Source organism: Eschrichtius robustus, chromosome 19, assembly GCF_028021215.1.
Source record: "Eschrichtius robustus isolate mEscRob2 chromosome 19, mEscRob2.pri, whole genome shotgun sequence".
NCBI lineage: Eukaryota > Metazoa > Chordata > Mammalia > Artiodactyla > Eschrichtiidae > Eschrichtius > Eschrichtius robustus.
In genome coordinates this window covers 67,674,123-67,700,292 of record NC_090842.1, presented here as the reverse complement: position 1 = coordinate 67,700,292, position 26,170 = coordinate 67,674,123, and the positions used below count along the sequence as shown (strand labels likewise).

The 26,170-nt window shown below is 61.1% G+C and overlaps 1 protein-coding gene across 6 annotated transcripts; it reads left to right on the top strand.

Annotated features, from left to right (window-relative positions):
* Positions 1 to 373: 373 nt before the first annotated feature.
* Positions 374 to 24,569, top strand: ZNF787 (zinc finger protein 787). Of its 6 annotated transcripts, none has more exons than XM_068529341.1 (4): positions 374 to 528; positions 14,753 to 14,841; positions 16,166 to 16,263; positions 22,797 to 24,569. In XM_068529341.1, coding segments are annotated over exons 3-4 (1,074 nt in total). In that variant the 5' UTR covers positions 374 to 528; positions 14,753 to 14,841; positions 16,166 to 16,262; the 3' UTR covers positions 23,870 to 24,569. The 6 variants fall into 6 exon arrangements, with proteins under 6 accessions (XP_068385442.1, XP_068385439.1, XP_068385438.1 ...); XM_068529338.1 differs by lacking the exon at positions 16,166 to 16,263 and adding an exon at positions 6,324 to 6,468; XM_068529340.1 differs by lacking the exons at positions 374 to 528; positions 16,166 to 16,263 and adding exons at positions 1,140 to 1,157; positions 6,324 to 6,468.
* Positions 24,570 to 26,170: the final 1,601 nt, after the last annotated feature.

The window sequence follows — 26,170 nt, the reverse complement described above, 5'->3', positions numbered from 1 at the left end:
CGCCCTAGCTGCCGTCCTCCCCGACGCCTCCCGTCCGGGGCTAGCGCCGAGAGTCGAATGCGCAGGCGCGAGAGCCCGGCGTGGGGGCGGGGGGCACCTCCCTAGACACCCGGAAGTCTCCGCCTAACGGGCCGAGCCCGGGCCTCCTGTCCTGGAAGGGGGCGGGGCCCGAAGCCCCTCAGAGCGCGGCGCCATAGAGCGTGGACGGAGGACCCTTGTCCTAGACGCATCCGGAAGTGGCTCCCTGGGCCGCCCGCTCCGCACCATAGAGCTGGGGGGGGGCGGCAGCTAGGGGGGGGGGTCGCCGGGCTCGCCTTCCTAGAGCGGCGAGGACGGGGTGGAGGCTGGAGGTGGGGTGGGAAGGGGAGGGGGGAGCGGCGCGGGCGGAAGCGGCCAGGAAGGTCACTTCCGGCCTGGGCGCCCGTCCCCCTGACCCCAGGGTCTGAGTCGCCGCTGCCGCCGCTGCCACCATCCGCGAGGGAGGAGAGAGGAGGAGGAGTGCGGCGCGGCGGCCCCGGGACCGAGGAGGTGAGGGGAGGGCGCGGGGGCGGGGGGCATGCGCCTGGGGCCGGGTGGGCGCGCGCCTCAGGGCGCCGGGCTGCGGCCGGGGGGGGCGGGCGGGGAGGCGGGAGGCGAGCGCGACTGGGCGGGCGAGTGCGCGTGCGCGCCGCTGGGGGGGCGTGAGTGGGCGCGCGGCCGGTGACGCGGGGCGGGGCGGGGGCACCGGGAGGGGCTGCGGGGAACGCGCCTGGGGAGTGCGCGTGCGCCGCTCCCGGGAGCGCGCCCGAGGCGGGAGCGGGCGCCGGGCCGGAGGCTCGGGCGAACGCGTCCTCACTAGTCTTCCCGGCCGGTCGTGGCCGGAAGCGGTGGCGACTCCCGGGGGAAGTTGAGGCCCCGGTGGGGGAGGAGGCCGCGCGGGCCCAGCCTGCCTGACCGGAAACGGCGGCCCCGGGGGGCCCGTCGTGGCCCCCGGCCTGCCCCCATTCCTTCCCCCTTTCAAAGGAACCCGGTCCCGTTGTCGCCCCGGGCGGGCTGCGTGCGGCCTTTGATCCGGCCGATAATTACGGGCATTCCGGCCGGCGGGAGGCTCATTCATTCGCCCCTGCGCGGGCGGCGGGCAGGAAGCGCGTGCGCCAGAGGGGAAGTGATGGACCAAGGTCAGGCACCGCGTGGCCCGCGGGGCAGGGCAAGGACGGTGGCCGGGCCCGATGGCCATCCCGAGGCCTCCCGGGCGCCGAACCGCGCCCCTGAACCCCAGCTCCCGGCCTCGGCCATAAAGGGGGACACCCCAGTTCGTGGAAATGAGTGCCCCTCGGTCCCGCGGGGTCGGGCAAGCTTGGGATGGCGTGATCAGTCGGAAAAGTGAGCCACAGCGAGTGTGGACAGAGGCTGTTCCAGAGCCGTTACCAATGCTTGACACCAAGGACAGGGAGATGAACAAGGTCCCTGAGGGAGCGGGTAGAGACCTGGACAGAGGTCCGTTCCCCTCTCCTCCCCTCTCCGCCCCCGTCCTCAGCCAGGGGGCCGAGAGAGCCAGGGAAGACACCGCACCCAGCCCAATCCAGAGGGGCAGTCAGCGTTTTAGGAAAGGACTGACTTGGTTTGGGTTTTCCGTGTGGTTCCTGGTGCCCGGCCCTGCTTTGGGCAGTGCTGAGGATCCAGCTAGGAGTTGGGTCTGGCCTCGCTTCTGGGGAAGCACAGTTGCTGTTGATCCTGGCTTATCTCCTCTCTTAAGATTGTAAGCCTCTTTGGCTAAATGGCAGCTGGCATTCACCTACCTGTCTCTGCTGCAGCCTCCTTTGGTCCTCCTGCCTCAGCCACAGAGAACATTGAGATCAGATTCCTTCTAATGTTATCTCTTGTATTAGCCCTTTTTCTCCTGGAAGTCATCCAGGTCTGACCACCACCCAGCAGAGCTAGAGAACAGGGAGGGTTTAGCGCCACGCCGGGCCCAGGAGCAGCACTGCAGCGTGTTAGCCCAGGGCTCTGGGGTCAGACTGACTTGGGTTCAAGTCCCAGCTTCACCGTTCATCACCTTTGTGACCTTACGGCACAAGTAATTTCTCAGTTTCTACTTGAGTAAAACAGGGATGATAATAATAGTATTGATTTTGGCAGGAAGGTTCTTAATGCTTTCCTTTTAGAGCCAAAGCAGATCTCATAGAAGTGGGTGTAAAGCATGTGGACAGGCCTCTGGGGCCAGGCATTCCTAGGCCAGGCTCGGGCTCCCTCTCTTCCAGCCCTGTGACCTTGGACATGCCACTTCCCCTTTCCCAGGCTCAGTTTCCTTCTCAGTCCCTTAAGATGGAGAGCACAGTCGACCGTTCGCTGGATAAGCCTGGTCCATCAAGCATGCTGCCCAGGCCCCGCCCTGTGCTGGGCCCTTGGACACAGCGGTGGTCCTGGTGCAGTGCTCTGCGCGGGTGGTGGGAGAGGAGGGTCACTCGGCTGGGCAGCACTTCCTGTCCTGGAGCAGCTCAGAGCCCTGCGGGGGAGGCACGTGCACGGAAGCTCGGGAATTTGCCAGGATAGCCCTGGGAGCTAGAGGAACCCAGAGGGAGGGCATTCTGGTCAGGGAAGGATGTCTGGGGAAATGGCGTGTTCCGAGTCTTGAAAGACAGGGGAATTGGCCAAGAGGACTCTGGGACTCCGGGGAGGAGGATGGTGAGTTCTGGGCAGGCAGAGGTAATCGTGCCCCACGGCCTCCAGCGACTGCCTGGCTGCCCTGTGCTCTTTGGTGGTCACTCCTGGGCACGCAGCTCTCGGGGCACCTGTGCTCAGATGCGGCGCATGGCCCCCTAACCCTGGCTGGCTGGCCCGCAGTGCTGCTTGAGGTCTCCTGCCTGCCGAGGCACGTGCCGGGCACTGCCCCCAGGGACTCAGCTCTGGCCCTGGCCTCCTGGTGGAGACAGACTGCAGATCTGACGACAGACTGCAGATCTGACGACACTCTGGCTGAGCCCTAGGCAGGCGGCTGGCCCTGTGCCCGGTACTCACTGTCCTGAGCCCTCGGAGGCCCTGGGATGGGGTGGTCATGCCACTCTGGGGGGGACTGAGCCCCAGGCGCCACAGCAGCACCGGAGCATGGGTCTCTGTGAATCCCGAGCCTGGCCCTTTCCCATGATGCCGCCGCCTGTGTCAGCTTCTTTCTTTCGGCCACGCTTGGGGCCTGGGGGAGACAAAGGCTGTTCTGAAGGAGGTCTCTTAGGTGTCAGTAGTTGGTTTGGGGACTCGGGGATCCCCTTCCGGTGGGGCAGCTATCGTGAAGATTCGTACAGGCCGGGCTGCTGCCTCAGGGGACTCTGAGACCCAGCCCCTCATTTCAAGTGTGCCTTTCACAGGTGGTGAGAACACGGGCAGTGCATGCTGAGATGCAGGTGTCAGGAGGCCTCGCTAGCCTAGGAGGCAGGTGGGGGAGTTCGGGTGTCACGCTAGTAGGGTCAGCAGCCCTGTCGTAGGAGCAGAGAGAGCCGTCGCCTCACCCCACTGCGCAGCCAGCCAGCTGAGCTTGGGGTGAGGGGCTGGTGGGGAGGGCCCTGGGCTGCTCCTGGGCCCGCCTTGGCGGGCTTTCCCTGGCTCTGTCTGCCTGGTCTCTGGGCTCGCAGAACTCTGGCATCTCTAATGCCGAATGGGGAGTCCTGTGTGGGCAGCCTGGTAATGAACGTTGCTGGGGACCCAGAGACGCATCAGACGTGGCCCCAGCCTTGAGGCTCAGGGTCAGGCCGGCCAGAAAGTTGTGGCTCCCTGGGGCTCTGTGTGCAGGGTCTGCCGGGAGGCCGCAGTCCCCCGGGGCTGCGTGGGGGACATGCAGGGGTGAGCAGGCCGGGGAGATCCTCCCAGGGACGTAGGCCGCGTCTGTAATCGTGGAAATAAGGGGAGCAGGTGCCCCTGTCCTCGGTGGAAGGGGAAGAAGTGCCTTGGAGTCTGGCCCACTGGTTTCATCTTGGCCCTCCTGCCCTGTGGCTCTGTGGCGTTGGGTCAGCCAGTGGTGAACTTGTCTGAACCGGGCTTTAGACTCCTGGTTCACACTTACTAGGCGGTACTGGGCGCCTGGCTCCTTGTGGAGCGCGTCATCTCGTTTGATCTTGACGCCAAGCCCACGAAGAGGAGGCACGGGGTGAAGCACCTGCCCTAGGCTGGTGGGTGGTGAGGCTGATCCCGACCCTGGCAGCCTGCCCTCCTGCCCAGAGAGGACGGCCTCTCGTCTCTTGGTGGTGTGGGGGTCAAGATTACGTTCCTCCTGCGCCCTGTGTGCGGTCTGCAGTGTGGAGCCTGTGCTTGATGAATGCGAGCTGGCCTTTTTTTTTTTTTTTTTTTTTAATTAATTATTTATTTTTGGCTGCATTGGGTCTTTGTTGCTGCACGCGGGCTTTCTCTAGTTGCGGCGAGCGGGGGCTACTCTTCGTTGTGGTGCGCGGGCTTCTCATTGTGGCGGCTTCTCTTGTTGCAGAGCACGGGCTTCAGTAGTTGTGCCACATGGGCTCCGTAGTTGTGGCTCGCGGGCTCTAGAGTGCAGGTTCAGTAGTTGTCACGCACAGGCTTAGTTGCTCCGCGGCATGTGGGATCTTCCCAGACCAGGTCTCGAACCTGTGTCCCCTGCAGTGGCAGGCAGATTCTTAACCACTGCGCCACCAGGGAAGTCCTGCGAGCTGGTCTTATTTGATAAGAGGGGACAGCTGAGCTGAGGGAAGGGCGAAGTCTGGGAAGGGTTTCCGGGGGAGGTGCTGTTTTTGCTGGGCTCTGGTAGCAGATCTACAGGGGGAAGGCGGGTGGGCAAGGTGGAAGGAAGCACCGGGCAGATCGCGCAGATGGCCAGGTTGGGAGAGCCCACGCTCACCCGGAGGATGGGGAGTCTGGCCCGTTGGCCTGATTGAGGGCTGACAGAACATGAGATGCCCCGTAGGTGCAGTTCTGTTTTTTGTTTTTTTGTTTTTGTCCTGATGAGTATTTTGTTTGTTTAAACAATTTTCAGTCACTCACCAACATTTAAGAATCAGGAGTGGTCACGAATGTTTCGGAAGCTCTAGAAACGCTGGGTGGTGGCCGGTGGCTGGGACGGGGCAGAGGCTGCAGTGCTCCCCACTACTCCTGGGTGGGCCTGCGGCCGTAACAGTAGGTCAGGATTCTAGGAGTTCCAGAAACTTCTGTCTCTCGTGGAGCAGGTGGGGAGTGGTGACTGGGGCTGTGCGTGTCTACCCTGAGCTCACTCTTTTCTGAGCCAGCTCGGCCCTGCTCGGCCCCTGGGGAGGGCTTCAAAGGACCTGAGAGAGGCCAGGTGGGAGAAATAAAGCAGTGTAATAGACTTACCAGGAGGCAGCCTAATTGAAGGAAAGGGGGAGGAAGCAGAGAGGCAGAAGGAAACTGGAGCGGGAGCCTAAGGGCCTCGCTCAACCCTGTGTGTCTAAACATGCTGGAATCCTTGTAGGGAATAGTGGTCTGCCCAGCTGGCCCCAGACCAGACAGAAAACATCTAAGTGGTCAATCCATGGAGGAAACACGGACAGTTACCACCAAAAAAGGGGTACAAGATCCTGATGGCATCACAGAGACATTCCCCCAACATTCAAACCACAGGTCTGACGTGGGGAGGGCCCTCGGACCACCTTGGGGGCCCGGGTGGCCCAGGCAGATGCAGAGGAGGGAACAGACCGGGTCTTCAGGCCTGTAGTGAGGGGTGAAGACGCCCCCAGAAAAGGGAAGTGAGGAAGGAGCTGGATGGGAGATGGAGGGGTGTGCCTGTAGCCCTGGGGGTACTGGGGGGCACCTACCATCCAGGGAGGGCCGAAGAGGGGCTGAGGGTCCGAGGCGGCCCTGTTGAGTCAGTGGGCTGAGAGCTCCAGCCCACTCGCCTGCAGGGAGCTGGCGTGCGCAGGATCGGACGCCGGAGATGAGGAGGGCCATCCCAAACTGTGGTGGGTGGTGGTGGCCACGGAGGGAAGTCGGCCCTGCGCTGGGATGTGGGCGGGGCTTGTTGGGCTAGGGATTTGACATTTGAGCAGAGCCTTGCAAGGTGAGAAGGGACCAGGCAGGTGGAGGACTGGGCCGGGCCCTCTGGAGGGAAAGAGGAGGCCTGGGCGGGAGGTGGGAGTGAGGGGCTGGAGGAGGAAGTGAGTTTGCAAGGGTGACTGGGGCCGACGGGGCCCTGTGGGACCTGCGGAGGAGTCTGGATTTTGGACTGAGTGCAGCGGACACATGTTGGAGGTGGTTCGGGCAGGGGAGTGATGTGAACTGAGCTACCTTAAAAAAAAAAAGTAACAGTTTCATTGTGATGTAATTCCCATGTTGTACAGTTCACTTAAAGTATACAGTTAACGTATTCACAGGGATGTGCAACCATCACCACGCTGATTTTAGGACTTTCTCATCATCCCCGAAAAGGCTGTGTACCCACTCCCGTCCCCCAGCCCGGAGCCTCTGAGAACCACTGGTCTGTGTTCTGACTGGATTTGCCTGTCCTGGACCTTTCACGTGAGTGGAATCACACACCACGTACGTGGTCTGTGTCTGCCGAGGTCCATGTGTGACGCGGCACTGGTCAGTGCTTCCTTTTCCTGGCTGAGTAATACTCCAGCTACAGATGGACCACGTTTGTGCGTCCGTTCACCTGGTGATGGGGGTTTGGGTTGTCTCCACTTTCTGGCTGTTGTGATTTATGCTTCTGTGAACATGTGTGTATACATTTTGAGGCGGACGTCTTTTCAGTTCTCTTGGGTACGTGGCCAGAAGTGGAGTTGCTGGATTATACTGTAATTCTGTGTTTAACCTTTTGCGGAGCTGCTGATCTCTTTTCCACAGTGGCTGCACCATTTCACAGTCTCAGCAGCAGTGCACGAGGGTTCCAACTTCTCCACACCCTCGCCAACACTTGTGTTTTCTGTTTTTATTATGTCCGTCCCAGTGGGTGTACAGTGGGGTCTCTCTGTGGTTTTGATGAGCGTTTCCCTGAGGGCTGATGATGTTGAGCATCTTTTCACGTACTTACCAGCGTGCTGTCTTTGGAGAAACCTCTCTTCCGATCCTTTGCCCGTTTTTTTGTTGCTTATTTGAACTGAGTGCCTTGAAAAGATGAATTGGTCCGTGGTGTGGGGAGTGGACTCTGGAGGGGCGTTGGGCAGGAGTGCCGGCCCCTGGGGATGGGCGTTGGGAGAGGAGGGTGGTGAGGATGGCGGGCAGGGGAGGGGGAGCCGGAGAGCAGAGCTGGGGGAGGAGGGCGAGGTGAGATTGGCAGCCTAAGAAAGAGCAGGGTAATTGGTGGGCAGGCATCCAGAGGAGGTGGGCGGGATCTAATAACAACAATAATAACGATAATTTGTCTTGCACTTCATAGCCAGCGGGGCCTCGTCAGCTCGCGCGCTAATTGAATCGCTCAAGGCCCCAGCGGGGGCGTGTCTTCGTCTCTGCAGAGCGGGGGTCCTGCAGAGCGGGGGTCCGAGCAGGGTGAGGCTGGGCCGGTACTGTTGAGCGTTTGGGGGGCCGGGGGAGGGTAGGACCCACCGCTTTCGGCCTCCGGAGCCATCAGAGTCCACAGCCAGGCTGGCTGCAGGAATTGCCCCTTCTCCCCCAGGGAGCCGCCCGGGTCCTGAGAGCAGCTGGCGTAGGGGCTGCCGAGGCCCTCAGCTCTGCATGGGAAGGGGCTGCAGCTTCCCCCGCTGCCCTCTGAGGCCCTGGGGCAGGACCCCAACCCCCCGGATCAGGGCAAGAGGCCCCAGCTGCTGCTCGAGTGGATGAGTGCACGAGTGGCTGGCTGGACGGGGCAGGGGGACCTGGGTATGCCGGTTTAGTGAAGGCCCGCAGCTCTCCACCAGGATCACTGGTCCCCCGGCGCGCGCTTCCTGAGCCTCTCACTCAGCTCCAGGGGTACCTGCTGGTCCCTGTTGCACGGGGGCGGCAGCCGAGGCCCAGAGAGGCTGAGCCGCATGTGCAGGGTCACAGAGCGGAGTGGCCGAGGCACCAGGCTCCAGCCTCCGTGCCGGGAGCCAGGGCAGCACCGCCGCCGGGGCCTTTTCCGCGGATACAGAGGAGATGCCGGGGTGTTCTCACCCCGTGGCTGGTTTTCAGTCTCCTTGGTAGGTGGTGTAACCTCCCTCTGCTCAGGGCTGAAACCGAAATGCAGAGCGGACTGTCCCCGAGTCCCCAGGTGTGCCCTGCGCCAGGCACCCCTGACCAGCAGCGCCAGTGGGAGCCCCTGCCGACCCCCCAGAAGTCAGCGAGAGAAGCTGCATCTTTCTAGGTCCTCGTAGTAAAGTTCTGCCCGATCAGGGCTTCCTGCCGTGTCTGGAGTACCATGCAGACGCCTGGCTGGGCCTGCACGGCCCTGCTCCGGCCCCTCTGCCTCTAGTGCCTCATCTGCTACCCCGGGGCAGGGCTGGCTCCGTCGTTTTCAGGGCCTGGCATGAAATGAAGAGGTGAGCCCCTTGGGCAAAAAGCAAGAAAAAAGCTTTTCCCTTTCTTCCGAGGTCTCTCAGCCTGTCAGGGTGCTTTTAATTTGGTATTTCGTGTCGCGCTCCCCCAGGTACAGGGTTGCCCTCGGGGGTGCAGGCCTGGCTCCTGCCCAGGCCCCCGTAGGACTTACTGTGCAAAACACGGATCCCGAGGTAAGATTAGCAGTAGTCTCAGGGCGGCGACCACAGAGTATTGACCCCCATGCGCGGGGCTCCCTCACCACTGGCAGCCCTGCTGTGGCCCCTGCAGGCACCCCACCTGCCCCTTCCCGCCCTCCATTCCGCCATCCCAGGCTCAGCCTCCCTCAGGCCCACCTATCCTGTCCCCGCCAGGCCTTTGCTGTGTGTCTGCTCGGCCTGGGACGCTTTCCCCTAAATCCCGGCATCCCTCGTTCCTTTGCATCTGGGTTGGCAAACTCTCCGTAACAAGCCAGAGAGTAAATGTTTGAGGGCTTACAGACCAAGAGGCGATGTTGAGGGTATATGTTGACACCTACATACCAGTTAACGTGTGACCATTTAAACCCCGTGAGAACCGTTCACTGTTGGAGGGCAGCTTCCAGGAGGGTCATTGTGTACGGATCCTCCCTTACGTTATCCCATCTTGGCTCCAGTCTGGCCCATGGAGGGGCCTTTTGCAGTCTGTAGGGGGCATAGGATTTTCCTCTGCCCTCCTAGGGCTTCCGGCTGGACTGACTAAGGCGGATTAACAGGAGAAAAGCATACGAATTTTATTTCCGTGAGCATGGGAGCCTTCACGAGAAAATCGCCGGAGTGCTTCTCATACACCAGGGTGAGCAGGTGCCGTGGTGGGGAGTAACCGCGGGACCCGGGGGGACGCAGGAAGGAAGGTCATTTTAGCACATCTCTCTCGGGATGTTTCTTCCTGGTGCCGGGAGGGCACTTTCACGTACCTCCTGCTTTCAGGGGAGAAGGTGGGTTCAGAGCGTCCTTCTTGCACCTGCTGTTTTCCGACTGCCCTGAACTCGGGGTCATCAGCGTGGCAAAGCAGCCTATCAGGGTGGAAGTTCTGCATCTCACGTCCTGGTTCAAGAGCAGCCCGTTCCCCTCCATGGCCAGCCTCACTTCCCTGCTGGCTCTTCCCACTGTGGAAATCGGGGTGTTGGTTCCCTCACTGCCTTGTTCTGGGCAGCGTGGCTCCCGGTGCTCAGTCAGCACCTCTGGCTGCAGGGAAATCTCTGGTGCAGGGCTGGCCGCCCGACACCTCCCTGTCCTCCGTCCCTTCCCCCAGAGCCTGTGGGTTCCCTGGAGGGAGGATGGAGGCCAGCCCAGGCCTTGTCGCTGCAGGAAGCTGGCCTGAGGTGGACGCTCAAGGCCGGAAAGTCCCTGCTTTATTGACTTAGACGCGATTGTTCCAGTGGCAGCACATGATAACCGCCTGGCAAACGAGTTTCGACCCAGAAGCCACAGAGGAGCGGCCTCTGTCCGTGCCACCTCCGCAGCCCCCGAGCCCTTGGCCTCTCTTCCTTTTCTTTCTCTTATGTGTTTCTTTTGTTGCCGGGGTTTGAATCAGAGGGCCCCATGCGAATTGTTAGGTCTTTTTACTTTTTAATTGAGATATAAGTCACACGTTGGAAAGTTCGCCCTCGTAAAGTGTACGATTTAGTGGTTTTTAACATACTCACAGAGTTGTGCAACCATCACCACTGTCTGATTCCAGAACATTTTCATCACTCCAAAAAAACCCCGTGCCAGTGCGCGGTCGCTCCCCATCCCACCCCCAGGCTGGCAGCCGCTTATCTCGGCCCGGACGGTTCACATCCCGGAGCCGTGCTCTGAGTGGCCTTGTGTGCTGGCTGCTTCCCCGGGCCTTGGCGTTGTCACCCCTTGTTGGCTGCCATGCACAGCACTGCTGTGAATAACACTTAGGAGTGGGATCCTGGGGTCACACGGTGGCTTCATCATTATCAGGACCTGCCAGGCTCTCTTCACAGCGGCTGCCCTGACTGGCACGCCCGCCAGCCGAGCAGTTGTCACGTTTCCCTGTGATCTGAGGGCCCGCGCAGTTCTCTATCCCCGGCACCCCCTGATTTCCCTGTTGTGATACATAGTCCTTGTGGTCATCAGAAAAAAGCCAACTTTTAGTCTTTTCCCCTTGTTACACAAGTAATTACCCATTAATGTAAAAAAAATTGAGAAGATGAAGGTAAAGGAGAAGAAAATGTTAAGATGGCTCTTCCTGTTATTGGCTGGGGGGGCGGGGGGGGGGGGCGGCCACTTTACAGTGTTGTTTCGGAGCCTGTGAGATCTCCGTAGACCTGCTTCCCATGGTCTGTGATCTACTTGTTACACTTTCTCCCACCACGGGGCTGGCGGGTTCTTTCCGGTTCTTACCCTGTTCTAAATCTTGCTGTGGCAGACTTTTTTCTTCCCTGCAGGAAACAGTTTCCGAGGTTTGGGTTTTCCCCGCAGATTAGCTTATGAAGTGGGCTTCCCCGGGCAGGGGCCGTGAGCTCCGCAACGGCATCACCTGACGGGGCCCTCGTCACCCGGATCGTGCGTGTTGTACCCGGCTCTCGGCCCGCTAGGCGCTGGGGCCCGATGGGTCCGAGGACCAGTCTGTCCTTCCGGTGTGGGTCTCACCACTTCCTGCAGTGGGTCCTAGAAGGGGGGTGGTCGTGGGGGTCGGATTTGGGGTGCACTGCGTTCCGTCCCTCGAGCCTCTGCTCTGTTTATCGGGCTGTCACCCACCCGTTGGCAGCACATGTCTGTGCCTGGCGCTGTCGTGGGGCCCCTGGGGGGTCTTGGCAGGGCCCTGCAGGCCGGGTACATCCCCCGCCCCGTGGCCTGCAGCGAGGCCGTGGGCCTGGGTGGAGGGAGGCAGGGCAGTGTCCTCCCTTGTCCCCCGGCTGCCAGGGTCCTGGGAGTCGCCGCAGCCCTAAGTCCCGCACCACCAGCGCTCAGTAACTCCTGGCTGCTGTCCAGGCGCTCCCTGCTGTTGTTGCAAGGGACCCGGGATCTGGCCCCACGACGTCCGTGAGCCTCAGTCTCCCCGTCTGTGAAACAGGTGTTGTCATGGTGCCCCCCCCTTGGAGAGACCCTGCATTTCACACGGTTCCCCAGGCCTCCGCCTGGCCTTCCAGGCCCTGTAGGAGAATCTGCCCGCCCTTCCTTGCAGCCTCCTTGCTGCCCCCGGGCCTTTGCACCCACTGTCCCTGCTGCCTGCATCCCTCTCCCTCCATGCTGCTTGTTCAGGCCTGCTCCTGGGGCCCCCTCCCTGGGGAGCGGCCCCTCCCAGCCCCTCTGTGTGTGTCGTGGCACTTGCATTGTCTGAAGTCACCTTTTCTTTCCTGTGCTCATTGGTTTTCTGTGTGCTGGACTGGCAGGGACCTCCCCGTGAGGCAGGGGCCGCAGCCTGTTTACCACAATGTTCTCCAGTGGGGGAGGGGCTTGGCCGGGACAGGTGGGGAGAAGAGGGTTAATTACATCAGTGTCTCGGGAGATGCGCACAGCACACCCCCAGCCTGTGGAGCCGCTAACACTCCTGCCTTAGCCTTATTTTCTTGTCAGGCCCAGATGCAGATGGGCTCAGATACGGTGGCGGAAGCTGCCTTGGTTTTGTCATCGACCCCTCCCCGCCCCGCCGTGCAGAGGGAGAGGCTGGGGCTGGGCCGAGGGCCGTGCAGCAGGCAGGGGTTGTGATGACGTGCAGGGCACGAGAACTGGCTCAGGGAATCCTCTGTGCGTTTTCTTGGGGACCCCCTCCTGTCCGCTCCCCACTCTGCATGCTCACTCCCACAGGTGCCTCCAGGGCCCTGGGCCTCCTGACGGGGCCGCCCGGCCCCCGCCGTGGCCTCCAACCAGAGCTTGTCCGCCTCACCACCGGCCTCACCTCCCGCCACTGGCTCCATTCCCGTGAGCTGCCAGGTTCAGGCTCCCACCTTCCCGTCAGATTTCGGCAATTCTCGCGTGCTTGGTGGGTGTCCCCCTCTTCGCGTCCCGACGGTCTGCTCACTGCTGGGTCCGGGGGGTGCTTGGGCAGCCCCGCCCAGAGGTGGCCCAGGCCCCGACAGGCCCCTATGAGGGGCCTCTTCCTCCCTGGCCTCCTGGCTTGTCTTGCCCTTGGATTGTGCCGCTGCTCTTAGAGTCCTTGTGACCATTTGTTGAGCGTCAGGACGGCGGAGCGGGTGAGCCACGCGGCCTGCGTCCCTCCTCTGCTCCTGGGCGCCTCCACCTCTGTGCCCTGGCCTGGGGGTGGTGGTCACGTGGGGCGCATGGGCGCAGGTTAATGCAGGGCTGCGTCTGACTGGGGGACCCGGGCCTGCCTTCCCTCCTGGCCTCTCCGGTTAACTGCCCGTCTCCTGGTCTCAGGACTCCGCGAGTGAGCGCTCGGGAGAGCCAGGCCCAGACCCTGAGCGGCAGCTCCGCTGGTTCTGGGCACAGACTTGGAGCCGGGACGGTCTGCCTTCACGTTCCGGCTCTGCCGCCCCTGCCTCGGTATCCTCACGCCTGGGGGTGACGGTCACACCTGCCCAGAGGGTTGCATCAACCACTGAGAACAGTGCCTGGGGGCTTGTGAGCGACCCCCTCGGCACAGCCGCGTGTGTTTATTCCTTAACTAAACAGGCCGGTTCTTTGAGCTCCCGGCAGATGTCAGCAGAGGTTACTGAGGGGCGGGCCATGGAACAGGCTCCTTTCAGTGCCTGGATGGTGGTGAGCCCCTTGTTACTGGGGGGATTCAAGAGAAATGGGTCAGGCTTGTTGTGCCAGGGTGTGTGATGCTTGGGGCTGGATGGCCCCGTTCCCAGATGCCAGTTCCCCCAACTGGAATGGGGGACAGAAGGACCGTGTGGGGAGAGGTTCTCTGAGCTGCGTGCATGCAGACAGACGGGCCTTGGTTTGGACCTGAAGGGGCCTGAACACGAGAGGAGGAGCCGAGGCGCCGCCCCGGGTCCCAGTCGGTGTGCCCCTTCCTGTCAGAAGTCCTGCCTGCCTGCCAACGTCCTGCTGGGGAGGGATGTCACACCAAGGAGCAGGGCCCAGAGGGGACCGGAATGCCGTGGCCCCAGTACCAGGCTCCGCTGCCCGGGGCTGGGTGCCTGCCCACGCCTCCCCGCCCTGCACACTGAGTCCAAGACGCAGGCAGACCCCTGCCGGCCCCGCACCTCTGCGCAGCCTGGAGCCCAGGCCTGGCAGCTCCTGCCCTGCCCACCCTGCAGGGGCCAGAGCGGGAAGGGGAGGAAGGCTGAGCCGTGCGCCCCAAGGGCCAGGCTCTGCCACGTGGCATTGCCCCGGGCAGCGGCGGGGAGTGGAAGTGTGGGCTCTGGAGGCAGGCCACACAAGTATGTGAAGGACGTGCACGCCAGTGTCCACAGCAGCTGTGCTCACTGTAGCCAAAGGGGAAACACCCAGGCTCTGTCTGTCACCCAAAGAACAGAGAAACACACAACACGTGGTCTGTCCCTGCAGGGGAGCATTACTCAGCCGTGAAAAGGAAGGAAATTTTGACACGCTGCTTCGTGGGTGAGCCTTGAGAGCGTGCCACTCAGCGAGAGAAGCCAGACGCCAGAGGCCACGTGCTGTGTGATGCCATTCATAAGAAACGTCCAGGGTTAGGGCTAGTGGTGGCCAGGGGCGGGGACCAGAGCGGCCGGCGCTCCTCCCGTGCAGGTCCCTGGAGGGTCCATCGTCGCCGTGTCCAGGCCTGGTGTGGAGTCTTGCTTGGCTGGCCCATGTCTGGAAGCAGACCTCAGACTGTGAGCTGCTCAGACGCTCAGTGCCCGCGTCACCTGTCTCCCTGTCACACACTGTCACGTCTCAGTGGGGTTCGCCTCATCTTGGTGCAGGGAGAGACCTTAGGATGGGCCCGGCAGGGGAGCCCTTCTGGCCTTGATTGGTGGGATGGACCCTGGCCTGGAGTGGATTTAGGGTTCCCTTGCTTGGGGTGAGAGCTCCGTCTGTACTTGTCTCGTGTAGACTTCACGGCCCATGTGTCGGGCCGCCCTCCATCTTCCTGGTGAGGAAACCGAGCGGGGGGTGGAGGGGGTCTCTTGCCCCGGCCCCAGCTGGTCAGCGGTGGAGCTGGGATGGTAGCCCCGGCCGGGGGTCACAGCCGGAGCACTTCCTCCTCACCCAGGTTGCATGTGGCCTCGGGCCGGCCCCCTGTCCAGTGGGGGAGCAGAGGGCCGTCTCTCCCTCGGCCCTTAGGTCCCCGCTGCCATGCACCTCCTGTGTGCTGGGCCTGAGCCGGGCGCTCAGAGTCCACACAGCACCTGTCCCCCCACCCCGGGGCCCTCCGTGCAGTCTGGCGTCCTGTAAACTCTGTCCTCCGTCTCGTCCCCTTCTAACAGGGACCCAGACATGGAGCTGCGGGAAGAGGCGTGGTCTCCGGGGCCGTTGGATTCCGAGGACCAGCAGATGGCCAGCCATGAGAACCCAGGTGAGGCGGCCTTGGGGAGTTCTTCCCAGCTGGTCCCTCGCCCTTCCCTGGACCCTCGCTGCCTTTGTCTCCCCTTCCCCTCCCGTGGCTCGGGGCTCACCATCCTCCGGGGGCTCAGCCAGGCCGCCTCCCGGGCCTGTGTGGGGTCTCCGAGTTCCCTCCCAGCTGGGAGCCCCTGGGGGCTGCCCCCTCCCCTCGCTGGGTGCTCGGCACCGTTTCCAGGTGGCCCCTCGGTCCCCCCGGGCGGGATGCTCTTTAGACCAGGGTGGCAGGCCCACGTACCAGTGGGCCAGGACGTGGAGAGCTGGGGACAAACTGTGAAGTGCGGGGAGCGGCAGGCTCGCAGAGCAGGGCCGGTGACCATCCTGGGGGGCAGCCGGGTGTCTGGGTTCTTATGGGGCTTGTATCTTTCTGGGTTTTATCTGCCACTCTTTAAATATTGGCCACATGTTTTGTTTGACAACGCGTTATCGGGGTTGAATAGAACTCATCTTGGAGCCCTCGGGGATTAGGCTTTGCTTGCTGAGACCCCACCTGGCCCCGCTGGCCCCTTCACGGCCTCACCCCTTGCCCTCTGGTGAAGATGTGCTCCCCGTTTCCAGGGGCTTTCATGCAGGGCACCTGAGAAATAAAGTATGAGCTCTTTTTCATGCTGCTTTTGATGCGTCTTCGTGCGGGCATCACGTCCTCGTGCGTCTTGGACGGGGTCAGCCAGCATTTCTTGCTGCGAGGGGCCAGAGGGGAGGTGTTTTCGGCTTTGTAGGCCTTGTGCCCCTGCAGCGTGGAAGTGAATGGGCGCGACCACGTTATTTATAGAACAGGCTCTGAGGTCGTGATCCCGGTGCCAGCGTGTCGTAGTCGTCCAAGAGAGGTTACGAGGGCCTGGGCGGGCTGGGGATAGATTGCGTAAAGCACTCGAGCCCCTTCGCCTGATCTAGTTCTAAGATCCACTGAGGGGTGAGGGAAGCTCCTTGGGCTGGCTCCGGGCAGCCGTGGTTACACAGGAGGAAACAGATTTCAGGGCACATGGCGCGTGGGGCGCAGACCCTCCACCACCCAGCAGGAGGGCGCACGGCCCATCCTTCCCCGTTTCATGCTGCCGGGCCTGCCCCTTCCTCCTTTCCCTGTCTTTTAGCGTTTTTAGAATTAATTTTACAGTCTGTTTCATGCTGGAAATTTCCAACGTCGATAGTGTGGTGATTGCACTTCCCACTGCCTAGCCTGAGCGGTGAGCAGTACTTTGCGGTCTTTTCCCGTTTGTGCCTGCTTTTTCTTCTGGAGAATTTTAAAGAAAATCCCAGATATTGTATCATTTCACCTACAGATTCTCCAGCAATAACAAACGCTCATCTCACCTGACGAAGCGTTGCCCAGTGTGTGAAGGTGTCCCCAGCTGTCTCCAAAATGCATGTTTGCCTTGAAGTAAGGTGGTTTTAATTTTACACCCCGTCCACTAACTCATTCTCTTGAGGAAACCTCTACAAAGCACAAGTGGGTTCTCGTATCCCCTTTGTCCGGCCTGCTGTCCCCGACCCAGCCCCCCACCGGAGTCTGTTGCAAGTCTGCTCCGGCCCCTCCCCGTGTGGTGCCCCCAGCCGCGTGACACCCCTTTGCTCAGCTTGTAAGCCGTGTGGCCTGGCTGCCTCCACGCTGCCGCGCGTCCCCTGGCTCTGGGCCTGCCCTGTTGGGTCCTGCCTCTGTGGCAGCCTCCTGTGGGGGGACAGTGGCGGACCCCTGCCCTGAGGTCCCCCCGGCTGATGTCTGGACGCAGGAGCTGCAGCCTCGGCCTGGCGGCAGCCCCCGTCAGCTGTCTCCCTGGTGCGTCGGGACGAGGGGTCCGTGGGCAGGGCTGTGAGCGCTGCCTGTGTGCCCCGAGCTCGAGGCCAGCCACCTCGGGCAGGCCCTCTCATGGGCTCCTCTCCCTTCGAGCTCGGGGTGCTGACCAGAGGGTGCTGGGCGGGGAGAGGCCAGGCCACCGCCCAGGGTGAGGCAGCCGGGAGCCCGTGGAAGGGGGCTGGGGGCCTGGACTGTCCGTAGGCTGCAGCCAGAGTCCGTTGCGCCGCCTCACTGGCGCACTGACCCCAGCCCACCGCCCCCAGGTGCGAGAGCTGTCCTGCCTCGGCCTGGGGCCTTAGCTACAGGGTGTTCAGACAGAGAAGCCGTCCAAAAGTGAATAATAAAGAGACATCCCAATTCTGAGGCGGGAAAGAGTCTTCAGCGGGTGTGTTGGAAATCACCCACCAGGGACAGGGTCCCGGCCTCCCGCTGTCAGGCCCGCCTCTCACGTCTCAGTGCCCTCCAGAAGTACCCCGCAGAGCTCACCGCAAATGCCACGTCTGAGCCGGATGACAGCAGACCCACGTAAAAACACAGCAACTGCCTGTGGGCAAAACCCATGTTCCCTGGTCACACTGGCAGCACACCTTAGGTGCAAAGCTCCAAAATACAGCTGGATGGGGACAAGCCAGCAGCCAGGCCAGCGTGGTGTTAGCAGGGGCGGGAGGGGAGGACGCCCCAGGTAGCCCTCGGGGGTTCACTGGAGGACTTTGGGGTGGTCACACTGAGGCCAGCAACTGAAGTTGGAGGGGTTCTGTCCAGACCAGGAGTGGGGAGCGCGGGGCCGCTGGGGCCCATGGCTTCCTTTACCCAGGTAAAGTGCCCTGCCTGGGCAGGACCCACGCAGAGCAGAGCCCGCCGGGAGGGGGTTCAGGATTGAGTGGGACCCCTGTCATTGGCCACAAGGGAGAAGGGAAGGTCCAGATAAAATCAGGGGTGGCCGCAGAGCAGGGAACCCTGCACTCGGAAGAGGGAGCCCTGAGGAGCCAGAAACGCTGTCCAGAACGTAGCGTCCCAGAAGTTCAGGGAAACTGACCACAAAAATGAGCGAAACTGGAAAACGTTGAGTTCAGTGCTCTTGCTCCCACCCCCCAGGAAGCTATTAGAATAAAAAAGAAGAGGGGCAAATAGTATCTCCACAGACGGGGAGGGTGGTCAGAGATCCACCTGCAGGCAGGTCAGGATTGTTCAGAGCGGCCAGGAGGTGGCGGCCCCTGGGAGTGCAAGAGCAGAGCAGCTCCGCGCAGGGGGCAGAGCTCAGCGGAGAATTAGAAATGGAGTCAAATTAACTTCAAAATGAAGTAGGAGGAATTCGAGACTGAATAAAAATAACACATTGCTCCTTAAGGAAAATTGAAGGTGAAAAAGAGGGACATTTTAAAATCAAAAAGAAATGAGTAAAGATTAAGGCAGAGTAAAAAAAAAAACCAGGTACTGAAGTTAGGTAAAGAAAGCCCTTTGAAGAAGAAATCCAAAGGCAGATAATGGTAAAAACTACGAGTCCAGAAAACATTCCTGAAATGTAAAAGTTAGGTATTGAAGGAGCAAATCACAGATCTGAGAAAATCAACTCAGATGAACAAGACATATTTTATTCAAGTCACTGGGCTTTAAAGGAAGAAGCAAATCCTTTGGGGCATCTAGGCAAAAAGAGCAAATGACTTACAAGGCAAAGTAGATGGGATTGCTGTCAGACTTTGTCAGCAATGCTTTGTGCCAGGAGAAAATGGAGTAATATTTATGATTCTCAGGGGAAGAAAAGGTAGAGCCAAGGATCATATTCAGGAAGACTGACTTCCACGTTTGAAGGGCGCAGATGGCCTCAACCAGCAGGAGCTGAGCAAATAGGGTTCTCGCGGGGCCTTCCCGAGGAATCTGCGGGCAAGTGAGCCTCGGGCAGACACCGTGGCTAGAGAGATGGGCGGTGAGCCAGGGCAGGCTCAACGAGGGCTCCGGCGGTGGAGGTCTGGCTGTGAAATCAGTGAGGGGAACAGGAATAGTTCACCTGATTTCTCAGGAATGGTACTTGCCAGTGGTGGTGGTGATTCTAACCAAGTTAGAATGCTTATCTTGAAGCTGTGTGATGCGGGTTCAGCAAATAAGCAGTTACGGGCTTGTCAAGTCCTCTCCTCCCCTAGTGAGGACCAGAGATGCAGATGTCCCAGAAAAGACCGCATAGAAGCCTTTTGGCCTGAATTTGTATGGGAAGTATCAGTTAGAAGTCACAGGAGTTTTATCTTTAAAAAAAAAAAAGAAAAAGCAAAGATCATTTCCACATTTTGGTTTTGAAACTGTTTCCCACCAAAAGAAACCAGAGTCCCTTGGAGAAATGGCCGGTTGCCGGTCTGGGGTGGGAAGTATGGATGAACCTGTAGCCCCTTGTTAGGCTGGATGGCAGAGAATCTGTCAAAGACCACCTGGGTCCCGTCCAAAGGACTCGGAGCTCACTTGAGGCTCCCACGCGCTGAAGATGGCAGGCGGTGCAGCCCACCAGATGTATTTAAATCCGTGATCTCCTCATGATGTTAAGAAAGGAAAGACTACATGGTTACCTTGGAGGATGGTAGGGAACCAGTTCGTAACCTGGAAAACTGGGCAGGTAAGGGGAAATGAGATTCATCCCGCCACAACCACATGAAATTTACCACTGGGTACCAACCAACAGATGATGTAGAGTCTCTAAAAACGATTCCAGCTCCTAAACGCAGGAGAAACCACAGGACAGCCCCATTTTGCACCCCTTGACGGATCAGCAGACCTAAGCGTTGAGCGTCGGTGGCCCTTGATATCACAGAAAGAGAAACACGAGATATCGGGTGCCTTCAGTGAAAGAACAGGATTGCACCTTCAGAATGACTTCAGGGGCCGGCGCGGCTGGGTGAGCCAGTTGCGAACTGGCAGCAGATGCAGGGGGCTGGGAGCATGCCGTCAGCAAGGGTGCAACCGGCCGTAGGGCTCCGGTTCTTCAAAAGGAAAATCGTAAGGAAGAGCAAGAGATGGGGGAAGTCGTGTCTTACAGGAGACTTAAAGACATACTGAAGTAAAAAGTAACAGACCAAACTGTAGTGTCTGGGATGTTGCGCTTGGGTGACAGCCGTGCAGACATGCAAGGGAACGATTACTGCACAGGTCAGGATGGTGGTTATATTTGGGGTTGAGAGGGGGGTGAGCTTGGGCAGGGCACGGAGGGGCTCCCGGTGGGTGGCCCAGACCTGTATCTTGACGGGGCATTTGTCTTTCTGCATTGATTGTGGTCAGCTCTGCATTCCGTTTGCGGGCTCTCTGCATGTCGTGTGTTTTAGGGGGAAAAGGTTAACATCCGGTAAAGCCGCAGGTCCTGCGCTTCCCCAGAAGGTCTGCTCAGGAGGATCCACCCTGGGGCGGGAAGCTGCGTGGGCGGCAGGACACCCCCCCCCCCCCCCCCCGGCCTGGGCCCAGAGCGCAGGAGCCGGAGCTGAGCCCCCCTTCAGCGAGAGAAGGACAGTGACAGTTGCTGTGGGATGACGGGACCTGGGGCCTGGGCCACCCCCTCCCCTTCCCTTCCGGGAACGGCGATCGCTCGTCATTTCTGTCCTTTTTATTGAGTGAGCCCTTTGTGCTGGTCACCGTCCTCTCCTCTTCCCGGGAGTTCTTGCATCCTTTTGAAGATGACGTTTGTGCGGCAGGGAAGTTGCCCCATGAGGAGGGTGGCCCAGAGGGAAGCCGCTGACTTCCAGCCTGACCCGGAGGGGTGCAGACTCAGACTCTGGTGTGCGTGAGAGCCGCCCGCTGCTTGGAAAGCGCTGGTGCCTGCACCCACTCGCGGGGGGACCAGGAATCCGAAGGTTGAGAGAGAACCCCGCCTCCCCAAGTGATTAGACCCTCTTCCATTTAACAGCTTAACACCTGCTTAAAAAGTAGTGTGTGGGGTAAATGGAACGCAGCAGCGAGAGAGAAGAGTCACGTAGCCCAAGGCTACAGCGAAAGCCTGCGCCCGCGGCACGCACCTCACTGCCCAGCCGGCTTCTCGGGCCTTCTTTCCCCGTTTCTGGACCTGGACGGGTGGTCGGCCCCTCACCACCCCCCCGCCCCCACCCGCATCCAGGGCCCAGGATTGAGTTACAGGTGTTTCACAAGTTCAGATGGGCTGTGTTCAGTTCCTGTCATCGTGATTGTAAATACTCTTCATCGCTGAGTCAGGTGGTGTATCGTTAAACTTTCTTGACAACTTTGAAAACAAGACGTTTATTTCAATCAAAGGAGTACAGAATACTTGCGATGGGTCAGGTGGTGCGGCTCAATTCCCGCAAAGAGCAAGTCTCCTTTCCAGCCCAGCCCAGCCCACCCCTGCTGCCCGGACACACTGCTCAGAGGCAGACGGCTCCCCAAGGTTCAGTTTTTTATTCTCGAATATCTCCACATAATGTGCTTATGACTCTATTTCTTTTTCTTTTTCTTTTTTTTGGCTGTGCCTGGTGGCTTGCGGGATATTAGTTCCCTAACCAGGGATCGAACTGGGGCCCATGGCAGTGAAAGCATGGAGTCCTAACCACTGCACAGCCAGGGAATCCCCATGATGCCACTTCTTGATTTATGTTGACACCAAAGTGGGTCCCGTGTCATCTCTTGAAAAGCGGCCCCCACCCGGCCCAGACTTCCTACCTGGATTTTTTTTTTTTCCTGCTCCATATATGATTCTATATCCCAGTGCCCTTTCCTGTACAGGCGGTCTTGGGACCCAGACTACCCGTGCAGATACTGCTTTGCCGCTCCCAGGCCGCGTAGCCTTGGGCGGTGGTTCATCTTCCAGGGCAGTTGGAGCACTTTGTTCCCGGCCAGGTGCTGGAACACAGGGATCCGTCCGCTGTCCTTATGGGCTTGCAGGCTAGTGAGAGGGAGAGGGAAAACAATGTTCGGTAGGTTATAATGGGATTCACCTTTGAAAGACACCTTCGCGGTGCACCTGGGGGCGGGGCCAGAGGCGGGCGGGCGGGGCTGTGATCAGGGGGCGGGGCCGTGCCCCAGGGAGTGAGGCCGGAACCCAGGCAGGAGTCCGGGCTTGAGCACCTGCCCCACCTCCATTCTGTAACTCAGGCCCAAGCCGGACAGGGAAGGCAAATGTCGCCAAGGGTGCACACAGAACAGTCTCGTAGAGCTGGGCAGGCTGCGGGGAGGGGGCAGGCTCTCATCTTTCCCGGGAGGCCAGCCGCTCAGGCCAGGCGGGGCGCAATTGTATTAGAGGCTTTGTTGGGCAGACGGCCCGTGGTGGTGTCCCCAGTTTGCAGAGGCCAGGACCAAGGCCCCACGCTCCTTTATTGTTTGCACTGGGCATACAGTACCCACAAACCCAGGGACCAGGGTGAGGAAGTCTGTAATAGAGGCTGCAGTGTTTGGAGGTTGCACTCCCAGTTAATGGAGGGTCAGGACTTCCGTGCTGGCCTGTGATCCCATTAACCAGTCTGGTGACCCCTTCCTCTTCTCTCTTCTCCACCCGCAGCCAGGATTGTCTTCCGAGAGCCCAGATGTGACACCATCATTTCCCGCTTGTACACCCACAGGGTGCTGCAAGCCCTTGTCCCTGGGCAAAGGTGGAAACGGCGCTGCGGCTGCCTTCCGGTCTGGCAGGGCCGCGCTCTGCTGGCCCCCAGCCTGAGGCCTGGGCTTCGGGAGGCATTCTTTACTAGGAGCCTTCCCTAGACCTCCATCCCTTATCCCCGTTGGTTTCTGTTGTTTCCTTTAGCAGACATTTCTGGCGTCCCTACTAAGCCCCGGGCATTGTTCTAGATGCGGGGGAAACGGCGGTGAAGGAAGGAAAAGTCCTAAGGGATGGGTAATGAATGTTCAGTAAAATGCCAGGGCGTGTTCGATGCCCTGAGGACAGACACTAGGAGTGGTGAGGGGAAGGGGACTGATGGGAGGGACGTCTGCCCAGGGCCAGGTCCGTGAGGAGGGCTCCGCACCGGCAGGGCCCAGTCGCCCTCTGAGGGAGGTTCTGCCACCGCCCCCGTTACAGGGAAGCCTGGGAGGGCGCACGAGTGAGCGAGGTTCCCGGGGGCACGCAGAGCAGCAGGTGGAGGGGGCCGCAGGCCGCCCTCGCACGTGGGCTCTCTGACTCCCTCCTCACCCCTCTTGCCTTCCAGTGGACATCCTCATCATGGATGACGACGACGTCCCCAGCTGGCCCCCAACCAAGCTGTCCCCGCCCCAGTCGGCGCCCCCGGCTGGTCCCCCGCCCCGGCCGCGGCCGCCCGCCCCCTACATCTGCAATGAGTGCGGCAAGAGCTTCAGCCACTGGTCCAAGCTGACGCGGCACCAGCGCACGCACACGGGCGAGCGGCCCAACGCCTGCAGCGACTGCGGCAAGACCTTCTCGCAGAGCTCGCACCTGGTGCAGCACCGGCGCATCCACACGGGCGAGAAGCCCTACGCCTGCTCCGAGTGCGGCAAGCGCTTCAGCTGGAGCTCCAACCTCATGCAGCACCAGCGCATCCACACGGGCGAGAAGCCCTACGCCTGCCCCGACTGCGGCCGCAGCTTCACGCAGAGCAAGAGCCTGGCTAAGCACCGGCGCTCGCACAGCGGCCTCAAGCCCTTCGTGTGCCCGCGCTGCGGCCGCGGCTTCAGCCAGCCCAAGAGCCTGGCGCGCCACCTGCGGCTGCACCCGGAGCTGTCGGGGCCTGGCGTGGCGGCCAAGGTGCTGGCGGCCAGCGTGCGCCGGGCCAAGGCACCCGAGGAGGCGGCGGCGGCGGACGGCGAGATCGCCATCCCGGTGGGCGACGGCGAGGGCATCATCGTGGTGGGCGCGCCGGGCGAGGGGGCCGCGGCGGCCGCAGCCATGGCGGGCACGGGGACCAAGGCGCCGGGACCCCGCTCGCGGCGCGCCCCGGCCCCCAAACCGTACGTGTGCGTGGAGTGCGGGAAGGGCTTCGGGCACGGGGCCGGGCTCCTGGCCCACCAGCGCGCCCAGCACGGGGACGGGCTCGGGGCGGCGGGGGGCGAGGAGCCCGCGCACATCTGCGTGGAGTGCGGCGAGGGCTTCGTGCAGGGCGCGGCGCTGCGGAGACACAAGAAGGTCCACGCCGTGGGCGCGCCCTCCGTCTGCAGCCGCTGCGGACAGAGCTACTACCGGGCAGGCGGGGAGGACGACGACGACGACGACGACGAGGCGGCGGGCGGGCGGTGCAGCGAGTGCCGCGGCGGGGAGGGCCGGTAGGGGCGGGGGCCCGGGGGGGCAGGGCCCCTCGGGCTTGGCGGGGACGACGGCGCAGGACCCAGAGACCCGGGGAGAAACGGACAGAGGGCTGCCCCGGACCGGCAGCGCGCTCTATCCCCTCCCCTCCCGCGGCCTGTGCGGCCCGAGAGGTGCGGCGGGCCTGAGGCGGGGCGCTGGGGACGACCACCGGGCCGCCCGGCCCTTCCCCGCGCCCGGCCCTCGGCCTGGCCTGATGCTTGTAGGTTCTCGGCCGAGCCCGAATCAAGACGTTGTGTGAGAACTAGAGAGACCAAGATACGACAAAACCCACGAGTGAAAGACCATTTTCCCTCTTTCTCTTCCCCCACCAACGGGGGGTGTTGAGAAGATGGCGAGCATTGAGACCTTTCCATTCGGAGGGGCCCCAGAGAGGGAAGGGAAAGAGGGGTCCTTTTCCCTTTAGAATTTTCTTTATAATCATATCCCCTTCCTGACCCTGCCTACCTATTATTTTCTCTCTTCTCCTTCGCGGGTCCCATCCTTTTTCCTCGCCCTAGTCCTTCCTCCCCCTCCTGCATCTGGGGTAGCAGAGAAGTGCTGGAGCGGAACCAGCCGCTGTCCCAGGCGCACCCCGCAGAAAATGGGTTCCCGTCTCATCCCGGGCCTGGGCACGGTTGGAGGAGGGGTGCGGGGGGGCAATAAATCGCACTATCCAATTGTCCCTGCTGTGCGTGGTTCTTGAGTTCGGGTAAACGGAGGGCTCCGCACCGGGCAGTTGCCGCTGAGGGGGCACTGGCCACGGGCCAGGCCAGTGGAGAGAGGCTGCCAGCTCGGCCCGCGCTCGCGCCCGCGTGCAGACTGGGCGGTTGTCCTGGAAGAGTGACCGGCCAGGTCACCGGCAGCGGGTTCTGGGCCCCAGCAGAGTGGCTGTCAAGTATCCAGGCTGGAGGACGGGCAGGCCTGTGAGGAACTGGGGCGTTTGTTCAGAGTAAGGCCCGCCCACTGCTGCTTTTGAAAGGAATCCCACCGTCCGGAGGCGCAGGTGGGAGTTGCACAGGCCGTGCCTCACCTCACAGGGGAGGGCAGCCTCCCCCCACGCAGTAAACGAGCCCATGCTCCCGTCTGGGCGTCCTCCCCCAGCCCCTGCAGCCCCTTCCTGCATCCAGCTTCTTGGAAGACTTGGCCTGGATGTTGCACCTGTGTCCCCCTGCTCAGATCCCATCGGGGGAGCAGGGGATAGTCACGGGGTCACATGTCACTGCAGAGGAGGCTGGAAGTGTCCCTGGCCTGCCACTGCTTCCTAGCGACAAAACTATCCTAGAGGCGGGAGATGGACTCTGGTGGGTGAGCGGGTACCTGCCTGCCCCCAGGGCCCCACTGGACGAGCCGGCCAGGGGGCTGGCGGGAAGACAAGGGTGGGCAGTTGCTTTCTGGTGCTTCTTGTGTTCTAGGTGCTGTGCTACTTGCCAGATGGACCTGGTCCTGCAGCACCATTGCAGCAGTCCTGGGACGTGAGGACTGCTAGCAGGTCAGTCCTCAGGGTGGGGCCCTCTGATGCCAATTCCAGTGTCCTGGGACCCTCAGCTGGAGTCCTGGGGACCACGTCCCCGGGATCTTAAGGGAGTATTTCCAGCCTGGCCAAACGCCACGGCTGGACTCAACGTTCCTTTTACCTCCGCAGAAAGAGAGAGGAGTTTACCAGCAGAAGGGGAGCTGAAGGAGGAAGGGGGGGTTTCTTCTACCTTGAGCCCTGAATCTCCCCCTGGTGCTTTGCTGTCCTTGAGCAGATCCTGCCCCCACCCACCTCGGGGCCTCGGGTTCTCACCTGGTGAACCAGGGGCTCAAAACCAAGGTCACGGATGGCCACCTGGTGGGCAGAGATGTGACTCCCCAGGAGGATATATTAGAACATCTTAGGTGCGATCATAGGTCAGAGAAGCCTGTTCTCAAGTGGTCATCGCCTCACTTGGAAGTTGGTTGAGGCAGTTCAGTTTATTTTGAGATCTCAGACCCCTCCAAAGGAGGGAGGGGTGACGCTGTTGTTTGTCCAGAGCGGGCTTGGGTAAACAAAGGCTGAGAAAACATTGCCCAATACCTGCAGTCCCTTCCCTCTCATCCAGCCCTGCCCTTGGGCGCTTCCGGAGGTGGGGGAGGGAGGGAGGGTGGAGTCGTGCCTGGTGGGTGGAAGGGATGTGCCCTGGCACTTGGGTAGAAGGAAGGGCTTGGATTGAGTCATTCTCTCCCTACCCCTGGGACAAGAAAGATTCTGGGCCAATTTCCACGGTGCAGCATATAGGCTGTGTGACTCTGGGCAAGTGAACT